Below are 9,598 nucleotides of genomic sequence, written 5' to 3'. Positions count from 1 at the left end.
AGCTCTGCTATTAAAAACCAGGCAACCACTACAAGCCCCATTCTTAGAACAGAGCCAGGCAAAAGCTCCTTTGAGGGATAACACAGCTATCTGACCTGGCAAAATCAAAGTTGAGGCTAAATTATCAAACCACAGAAATAAACCTGACAATGTTCTTGCAAGCACATTTCTTTTCATGCTGGGAGTGAGTTGAAAGGGGCTGAATGGTTCACCTCAAGCTTTTATTAACCAAAGTCAGCTCCCAAGCTGCTGGTGAACCCAGGGACATTGCCCATGGCTTCCTACCTTCCTCCCAGCCCACCTACACAGCACACACATCATCTGCTGACTCCTGAGTGGGGTGGGTGCTGTACTGAGCTGACCTGAGTGGGCACCTTTGAAGTAGGAGCTGAACATCTTGGCTGCAGCAGCTTTCATGTTCAAAGAGGTGGCAGCAGGCAGCAAGGAAGCCTTTCCTCACAAAACATTACAGCCTGGGTTGCCAAGATGAAGTTCCAGTACAGCAGTGGCTTTTGGCAGTAGGTGTGAGTTCTGAGGAGGGAATCTTATGCAGAATTTAGGCATAGCAAGTGTCCATCGTGCATCTGTTGTACGTGGGAAGTGAGAGGCCCTGCAGAGTGTTCTGTATTTTAAAAAATAAGTAGCTCTGAAGGCCATAAAATCAAAGGATTATTTTAATGTAGCAATGGCCCTACTCTTCCCACACATGCTCCCTGCCTGTGAGTGACAGCATCTCAGTGATTCCCAGCCCACACACACACTGCCTTGTCTCCATGCTGGAAGATCCAAGGCAGAACTTCCCTCCAGAGCAGCACAGAGCTGGAAGGATCTTTGCTTTTTCTCTCACTCCATTCTTTACACAAGAAGGGCAAAAAGAGGTAGGGTCTGTACCCAGCTACACAGTACACCAGGTTTAGGATAATGCTGACAGACAGCTCAGCAGGCAGAGCAGTGCAGGGCCTGGCTCTCTTTCACTCTAAGGCTGGAAACCTCTTCCCAGCAAGAACCATTTACAGCCCCTTTTTCCTTAATTTTGGCAAGACAGGCACCATTTGGAAGTATTTTTCAAGATGAGCAGGATGAGATGACAAGGAAACAAGCTCGAGTTTGCCTTAGAGGAATTATTCCAGGTGTTCTGGATGGCCACGATGCAGACACATCCACAGCTGGGTTTCACTCAGAAGCCTGGACACAGCAGCAACAAACAACAAATCCAACAAAGCCCAGATGATTTGACCTCAAACTTTACCACTAGTGGGAGCTCCCAAGCTCCAGATGTGCAAAGACACCATTCCCAACAGGCATCCCAGCACGAACCAGCTAGGGGAGGAAGCACAGAGCTCACAGACCCTTCTGAAGATGACTGGAGCAAAGCTGAGAAGAGATTCACAACCACTTTTCCTTTGCAAACTGCTCACCACAACTTCTGGGGAACCTGGAACACAGCTTCAGGATAAAACAACACCAAAAGAACCCCCCAACAACAAACCCAGCAACAACAATAATAATAAAGGCAACAGGTAGAAGTAACCAGCTGTACCTCAGAGCAGTTAACAAATAACAGCACTTGGTTTATTTTGTTCTCAACTGAAACAAGACTCAGTAAGCTCGTTACCTGCAACCAAATTACTCCCCCATTCCCAAAGGGAACTTCCAGGTGCAGACTCAGAGGAAGAGATCTTCAGATGGTACAGGGTTTGTATCATACAGAGTACACAATAAATTACTATCTACATGCAACAATACCTACAAAAAAGTTACATACAATGTAAAAAAATACAGTATTTTCTGCTCCTTTTTTGTTTTAAATTTTTTCTGTACATTTTTTTTTAATTTACATTTTTATATACATTTTTTTTTGTAAACTTTGTGTTTTTATAAAACCGAAATCACCTAACACTTAGCAACTCACAGCACCTCCCTCACCTTCCTAAAACAATGCTTGCATCTAACAAAACAGCTTGTTGGCTCCTTCATTTCTACTTTGGCACCACCACACTTCACACCATTTTTCTCAGCTAATGAGTCTGCTTGCTCTACCTAGCCACAGTATGGAGAAAAAGCAACCCTTACTTCCACTTGTGCTTCAAGAAAAAAGGTCAGAAAAAACCCCCATTACATCAACTACTTCATCAACATCACATTTACCTGATATTACTGCATAATAGCAACTTTTCCTGCACTAACTGCTTTACACCAGCATGCAAACAAGTCTGATTATGACTCAATCAATAACATGGATATACTGCAAAGCAACTACAAGGGTTAAATACTAAAAGGAATGTAGACTTAAAGATTTACCATGTTAAATCCAAGCTAATAGTATGGATTGACACGTTAACAGTTAAAATCCTAAACCCACTGAAGTACACGATGTGAATTTCAGTGTAAAAACTTCTGTCTGAATGAAAATAGGAAACTACTCCCTGCCACAAGCTTGGTACTATCCTGTAGTGAAAACTAGGACTGACTAGAAGCCACCTGCTTGCCATGCATATTCCTCTGTGAAAGAGGGATTCCTGAAGCTTATGAAAACCAAGCTTTAAAAAATTAAATGAAATAAAATACCTGCTTGGAGTACACAAATCAAGAGCCTGCTAAAAAGGAGCACAGCACATAAAGCATTAAAGCAGTGTCAGTATTTGGCCCATTTGCCAGTAAATTGTTTCAGCCTGGTGCTCTGGATACCCATCACTTCACACGACCTGCTCAGACCATGGCATCTAATTAATTCCAAACAGAAGTGGAGATGCCCTCAGGAGGACTCCAGCCCAACACCCTGCTCAAAGCAGGGTCACTGCTGAACTCCAGCTGGGGGTTTTGTCATGTTGAATCCTGAGAAATTCCCAGAATAAAGACAGCACAGCCCCTCTTGGCCCACTCCCAGGACTGACTGTCCCCATGGAGCAAGTTTCTTCCAATTAATTAAGAACTTCAAATTTTAATTTAATGAAACTTCTCGTTCTTGCTCAACACTTCTCAGTCAAGACCCTGAAATCCTCAAGCTCCTGAATCTCCTTCACAACCTCCTCTTAAGACACCCAAAAGGCTGCTGTTTAACCCCACTTTCCCTCACCAGGATGAGGAAGCTCACTTTGCTCAGCCTCTCCTCACAGGTCTGTGCCCCAGATTCCTCAGCCTTTTGGGCAGAATTCTCTTGGGCTGATGTCTTTAGCTGTGAGCATTTTGGGCCACCAGGTACTGCATTTATGTTTGCTGACAATAGAACTACACAGGAAGTTGGTTTTTTTTTTTGCTGAACTGGGAACCTGATTGGGATTTTTTTTTTTCTTCCTTAAAATTACAACAACAAACCCAAGGCAGGCATTCAAAGCATGAATATACCACAGCAGCTCTTGCCTCAATACAGTTCACAGATTACCACCTCATTTATTATTAATATTATTATTATTATTGCAAAAAGACTATCGTGCATGAAAAATCTCAACCTAACACAATCAGCACAATGCTAAGCCAGACAGCCAAGAGTTTGCCACTTTGCTTTAGGTTTGAGTTCAAAGAAGAAGGTGCCTTCCAGACCACTTGGAGGAGAAGTGCTAAGGCTTTCTTCCCCGCTGCTCATGTCTTCACAGGAGTCTTCACTAGAAGGAACAGGAGGAAAGGTGATTTAAACAAAGCACAACCCCTTGCAAGTGGCTAAGAACTCCTCACTTCTGTGTGCTCTTGTGCAAGCTGCTCTGTTCCTTCTATAGCATCCCAGATCCAAACACTCTGCAGCACCAGGGTTTGTTTAGAACAAGGTACAATTTCCTTTCTCCTATTACCAAACCCCTCCTGCCAACTAAGAAGCCAGAGTTGAAGATATCAAATATAAATTATTTTACAAGACTTAAATGCTTTGTAACACCCTCCCACAACCTACAAAGCACTTGCACTTTTTGACCACCACAGTGAGTTCCTCATTTTGTTTTTCTTCCTGTTTGAGATGCATTTTACTTCCACCAGTATTTTCAAAAAGCTAGCACTTGTTTTTCAAGTAGCACTGAATCAGCCTAATTAATCAGAGTTGCCACAGACATCTCCAGAAAATGAGAATTCCCAACAAATTAACCACCTGGTGGAAGTTTTACCAACCTCTCACTTTCATTGAAACATCCACCCTCTGGTATGGTTGGCAGCTCAGGAACACTGTAGTAACTGTTTTGTAAATTCTGAGCTGTACGTCTTGAAACAATCCAAACCAGCTTTCTATGATCAGGCTTGCAGCATTCAGGAGAAGAATAATCTGCTAAGCATTTTGAGACCAGTTCCCTCCAGTAAAGCAGGTCACTATCACTGATCTGGAAAGGAAAAAAAAAACCAACCAAAAGCATCTGTTTAGTCTATTACACACAGGTTCTAAGGAGAACCCCTCCCTCCATTTTACCTTCTCAGAAAAAAATTGAAAAAAAAATATCAAAAAGTGAGTCATAACAGCAATACCTTTGTCAGAGCTGGGCTGCTTTTAAGGCTGAACTCCTAAGCACCTCCTAGAAAAGCCCACACTGAGCTCTGAGTTAAGCTGACAAGTTCACCTGTCAGCTGCTGGGAATGCTTTCCTTATTGCTTCCAAAGGTAAAATGAAACTTTACTCATATTCTAGGGTACTATTTCTAAGCCATGAAACTGGGGTAGCTTGACTGTAAGAGTGAAAAGCTTGTTTTAGACCATCAACACACACACTATGCAGCTGGAAGCTATAAATCCTATGGTAGTTACTTGAGCAAAAAGAACAACCAGCCCAGCAGCCACTGTAGTCTTAAACTGATTGGAAGCTTCTCAAGAACATACATCTAGAGATGTACCAGGCTGCCAAGATGTGCCAGTGCTAATTAACTACCTGAGATCATTCTCTACACAGCAGTTTGGGTTTTTTTGTCTTCTGGCATCCTACCAGTGAAATGGTGTTAGTGACACAAGGTGCAGACAGAAGCTTCCAGATCCATTTCACTGCTTATTTCAGCTGCTGCCCAACAGTAAAGATTGTACCCTGACAGGAAGAGTCCCCTGGGTGTAATATTGTACAGCAGTCCCTAAAACAAGCCACAGAAGCAGCATTTACCTTAGAATGCTTCTGAACACGCAGGAGGATCTCCAGCAGCTCGACAGATTTCAAAGTCTGAACTTCCAAAGTGAGAAGGCACAAGGCCAAAACAGATGGCTGAAGGACAAAAAAAAGAAAAAACAAAGCCACCTCAACACGACATGAATCAAAGCCACCTCAGAAGCCAAAGAGAGTAAATTCTACTTACTTTTGCTTTAGAAAAGACCAGACGACAGTTGCAAGCTTTTAGCTGTGCTTCCAATTTGTCAAGATTCAAAACTTCTTTCCTGCAAGACACCCAAGAGAAGCAGCATTTGGATCAACAAGAATTCACCTGTCAGGAAGTGAAAACTCAGCAGGTGCCCCCTCTGCAGCCAACACCACAACCATTTCAGAAGCAAGAGAAGAGGCAAAGTAAAGGCTGAACAGAGGCCACCACCCCAACTCACCTTTCTGAGGTATGACAGAGTACAATAGTATGGTACAAGTGCAAGAAGGTTAAGGCAGTAGTAGCTTTGAATTCAAAGTGCAGCTTCTCTGAAATGATCTTTTCCATCCTTTTGAGGTCAGACACAGTGCATTTACACTGGCTGATGCGGATGAGCTCGGGAGCAGAGGGAATGTTGCACTCCTCCTCCAGCACCCGGGCAGCCAGCTGGAAACAGCAAACCCCAATGCAGGACAAATGCTTCGGCTTCACCTGGGGATGAAAAGCAGCTCTAGCAACACCTCCAGCCCCCCAGGCTCAAGCACACTGCTCAGCAAACAGTTAACCCACCCAGGGGAGCTGGTTCACAGGTTCACACTTCAATGTGAAGAGGAATTTGCTTATTACAGACCCTATGAGGAGAGGCTGAGGGAGCTGGGGGTGTTGAGGCTGGAGAAGAGGAGGCTCAGGGGAGACCTCATCACTCTCTCCAACTCCCTGAAAGGAGGTTGGAGCCAGGGGGGGGTTGGGCTCTTTTCCCAGGCAACTCTCAGCAAGACAAGAGGGCAGGGTCTCAAGTTGTGCCAGGGGAGGTTTAGGTTGGAGATGAGAAAGAATTTCTTTCTGGAGAGGGTGATCAGGCATTGGAATGGGCTGCCCAGGGAAGGAGTGGATTCTCCGTGTCTGGAGATCTTTCCAAAGAGCCTGGATGTGGCACTGAGTGCCATGGGCTGGGAACTGCAGTGGGAGTGGATCAAGGGTTGGACTTGATGATCTCTGAGGTCCCTTCCAACCCAGACAATTCTAGGATTCTATGATTCTATTTCCAGCAGTCCTGAGGTCAGTGAGCTCACACACCTCACCCCTCCAGGACTGGTTTCATGTCCAGCAGAGGCAGGGAGGCAGCTCCAGCCTGACACAGCTGATTCAGAGCAAGTTCATCAGCTCAGCACCCTCTGCTGAAATGTTCCACAGCACTGTACAGCCACTAAAGCTGGGCTCAGAACTGTAATAATCTGCTGCTCCAAGAGGCAGTGCTCACTTACACTCAGTTTAAAGCCTCCAGAAAGCCAGCCTGAGCCTGTTCCAGGCAGTCCTCTCCCTCCACAACCTGCTCCTACCCCTGCTATTCACCCCCGTGGAGCTGCATGACTTCTGGTGCAGCCTCAAGGACACTCAGACCAGAGAACTGATCCAACTTGTAGCTTCCCTGCCAGTTTAGGGGGAACTGGTTTAGGTTCAAATCATCTGCCATAAAGCAGCACAAACACACACACAGAAAAACCATCCAGGCAACAATCATTTGGAGGTCCAGGGCTAAGCCAAGCTTTTAACAGCACCTAGAAATAGTCTGGAACAAAAGCTGGTTTTGTTCTGTCTTAACACCTCCTTTCTTAGTCTTTTGTATCTAAATGGTGAAGGCTACAGTCTAATTAGGAGAAATAAACCATGCTGCTACTTGCCTATAGAGGTAAAGAGAGACCAGAGTATAAAATACTGAATAAATCACACCAATGAAGCTCATCTTTCATGCAAGAACTTTAAATTTACATAGGAGGGCCTGAAAAATGTTTCCAGCATAGAATGAGTAAATCACAACCTTCCCTTTTTTTGTCAAGTTTCACACCAAGCTCATGTACTCCCAGCTGACACCACAACAGGTCCCATCTCCCCAAAATACCTTCATAAGAGCTAAGAATCTGTCCAGAATGTTAACAGCCAAAACAAAGGTTTCAGTTGCAAAACCAAAGAAGTTGGTGAGACTCCACAGATCTTCCACCTTGCCATTCCTTTGTCTTGGACACAGAGTATTTTCATTCTACAGCAAGAGAAGCAAAGTCAAAATTATTCCATGGTAGCACTGATGCTTGGGACCACTCACTGCCTAAGTCACCTTTATCAGATCAAAGGAAAGCAAATTCTAATAATCCAAAGATGCTCCATTTCTCTTAACTTAAGAAAAATCAATAAAAAAGGTACTTAAGACTCAAAACACACCCAAGCTTTATGGATTACAGCCAGTTCCCCAGTCTCACTGGTGCAATACCCAGCACAACCACATCTCCAAGAAGGCACTTGCTCTATTAAGACAACAGTTACCAAGTGGGTGCCTACACAGTGACTCCTGACCCTCTGGGAACAGAGATGACCAAACTCAGCTAATTCTCCTCTCTGCCTGCAGGTCAATATTTAAGCGACAAGAGTTGTGCTTTCAGATCCAACAAGCAGACTGGTTTCACAGACTGCTTTTGTTAAACATTAAGGCCCCTTCCAAAAACCCCACAAGCACCTGAAAGCAAGCAAGCAAGCCTGCCCTGGACTCAAAAGAACTCTGGTGGTTAATGAGGAAGTGTTTACACTTGGGTTATTTATGGCTGTTAAGCACTGAGTGCTTCTAGGTTTGTTTCCCTAAACCTTGCTAGTGAAAAGCCAGCCATTTCCCCAGTGACTACTTGCCTAGGGGACATCCCAGCCTTCCTGCAGTGCTACAACACACTGCTGCTAAGCTCCCGAGATGAAAATAATAAATTTCTCTTGGCTCTGTGTTCACTCGAAGCTTAATCCATCAATATGAAACGCCTAAATCTTCTCCTTGCCCCGTGGGTCACAGACCTTTGATAGTGCAGTGTATCTTAATAGCTACAGATTAAGACAGAACTAAACCCGAAGGCGTTTATAGAGAAAAAAAATAACTTTCCGAAGTTAAGGAACGGAGTTAGCTCGGAGTCTTTTTTAAACCCCCCCCGATTTCCTGCTCTGAGGAAGCCACCCCCCCCCCAGCCCCGCTGCCCCCTCACCTCGGCAGCACACTCGATGAGGCTGATGCCCTTCTCTCGGGGCTGGAACCTCCCCTCCTGCTCCAGGTGGAGGTTCAGCTGCTTGAACAGCCACAGTGCCTCGCTGCTCATCTTCTCCCCTGCCTCCGGATCCTTTACCTTCAGGGCAGACACATCGCGTCAACACCTGGCAGCTGCTTCCCCCCTCGGACAAAGGCAGCCGGGAGCCTCCCCATCCCCATTCCCTTCCACATCCACTTCCCCATTCCATCCCCTTCCCCATCCCCATCCCCATTCCCTTCCCCATGCCTTTCCCCATCCCCATCCCCATTCCCTTCCCCATCCCCTTCCCCACTCCCATCCCCTTCCCCATTCCCATTCCCATCCCCTCTTGCCGGAGACCTCTCAAGCCCCGGGGAGAGGAACAAAAGGGGCCCTGACAAACCCCCACAAGGAGTGGGGCCCTGCCGGCACACTCACCCGGGGCGGTGATCAGAGGGCACCGGGCCCTCCCCGCGGCCCTCCCCGCTCGGTTCCTCGGCGGCGGGGAGGGGGAGGCGAGCCCGGCTCCCGTCACCGCACGGATGCAGCTCGGCTCCGCCGCAGGCCCCGCATCCAGGCAGGGCCTCCTGTGCCCCCCGCCCGCGGCGGGCCCCGCTCGCCTCCCCCAGCGAGTCACGGCGATGCCTGAGGGAGCAGCAGGGGCAGGAGCAGCAGCAGGAGCATCCCCGGCCCCCAGCAGCAGCCGCCGCCACCCCAGCCCCGCATCAAAATGGAGGCGTCGCGCCCCGCCCCGTTGTTTTTGTTCTGCCGGCACACAGATGGCCCCCGCGGAGCGCTCCCGGATAGGCCCGGCCGGTGAGGCGCCGCCGAGAGGGCAAATAGTCCGCTTCCAGTCACGCACTCTAGGGGCGCCTCCCGAAAGGGCTCGGAGGTCAGGGAGTGCCAGAACCGCCCCGCGGCGCTGCTGTCCGGTGGGAAGCGGGCGGGAGCCGCGCTGCTGTCCGGTGGGAAGCGGGCGGGAGCCGCGCTGCTCCAGAGGGAATGCGAGGCTCCGGCGGAGGGAGACAGGGAAGAGCCGCATCGCTCCTTTAAAGGGCCGGGAGAGCGGAGCCCCTGAGGCGGCTGCATCGGTTTGAAAAGTCCGCCCAAACCCTCCCCTCCCCTGATTGGCCAGCAGCTCGTTTTACCCCCGCCCCTACCGGCGCTGATTGGCCGCGACTGACGCTCTCTCTCTTCCGATTGGCCAGAGCGGTTCTACCTCTGCCCCGCCTACAGCCCGGCCCTTAGCAACCGTGACAGGGACGGAGCGCACCGGGGGCAACCGGAGCCCGACTGGAGCTGTGCTCC

The 9,598-nt window shown here is 47.9% G+C and overlaps 1 protein-coding gene across 1 annotated transcript; it reads right to left on the bottom strand.

Annotated features, from left to right (window-relative positions):
• Positions 1-1,550: 1,550 nt before the first annotated feature.
• Positions 1,551-9,067, bottom strand: CCNG2 (cyclin G2). The gene is made up of 8 exons (XM_030450045.1): positions 8,729-9,067; positions 8,270-8,407; positions 7,153-7,290; positions 5,494-5,744; positions 5,253-5,331; positions 5,063-5,161; positions 4,096-4,301; positions 1,551-3,602 (listed from the first exon to the last, which is right to left on the bottom strand). The coding sequence occupies exons 2-8, from the start codon at positions 8,378-8,380 to the stop codon at positions 3,470-3,472; spliced, it is 1,017 nt and encodes a 338-aa protein (XP_030305905.1). The 5' UTR covers positions 8,381-8,407; positions 8,729-9,067; the 3' UTR covers positions 1,551-3,469.
• Positions 9,068-9,598: the final 531 nt, after the last annotated feature.

Source organism: Calypte anna, chromosome 4A, assembly GCF_003957555.1.
Source record: "Calypte anna isolate BGI_N300 chromosome 4A, bCalAnn1_v1.p, whole genome shotgun sequence".
Classification (NCBI taxonomy): Eukaryota; Metazoa; Chordata; class Aves; order Apodiformes; family Trochilidae; genus Calypte; species Calypte anna.
This window is presented reverse-complemented; position numbering and strand designations above follow the sequence as displayed.

Excerpts from the sequence above, each read along its gene's own strand:
- CCNG2 (XM_030450045.1), bottom strand. The coding sequence starts at position 8,380 with ATGAGCAGCGAGGCACTGTGGCTGTTCAAGCAGCTGAACCTCCACCTG. Across the intron at positions 5,745-7,152 it reads GATTCTTAGCTCTTATGAAG|GTGAAGCCGAAGCATTTGTC; the intron begins GTATTTTGGGGA and ends TTTCATCCCCAG. Across the intron at positions 4,302-5,062 it reads GTGTTCAGAAGCATTCTAAG|ATCAGTGATAGTGACCTGCT; the intron begins GTAAATGCTGCT and ends TTTCCTTTCCAG.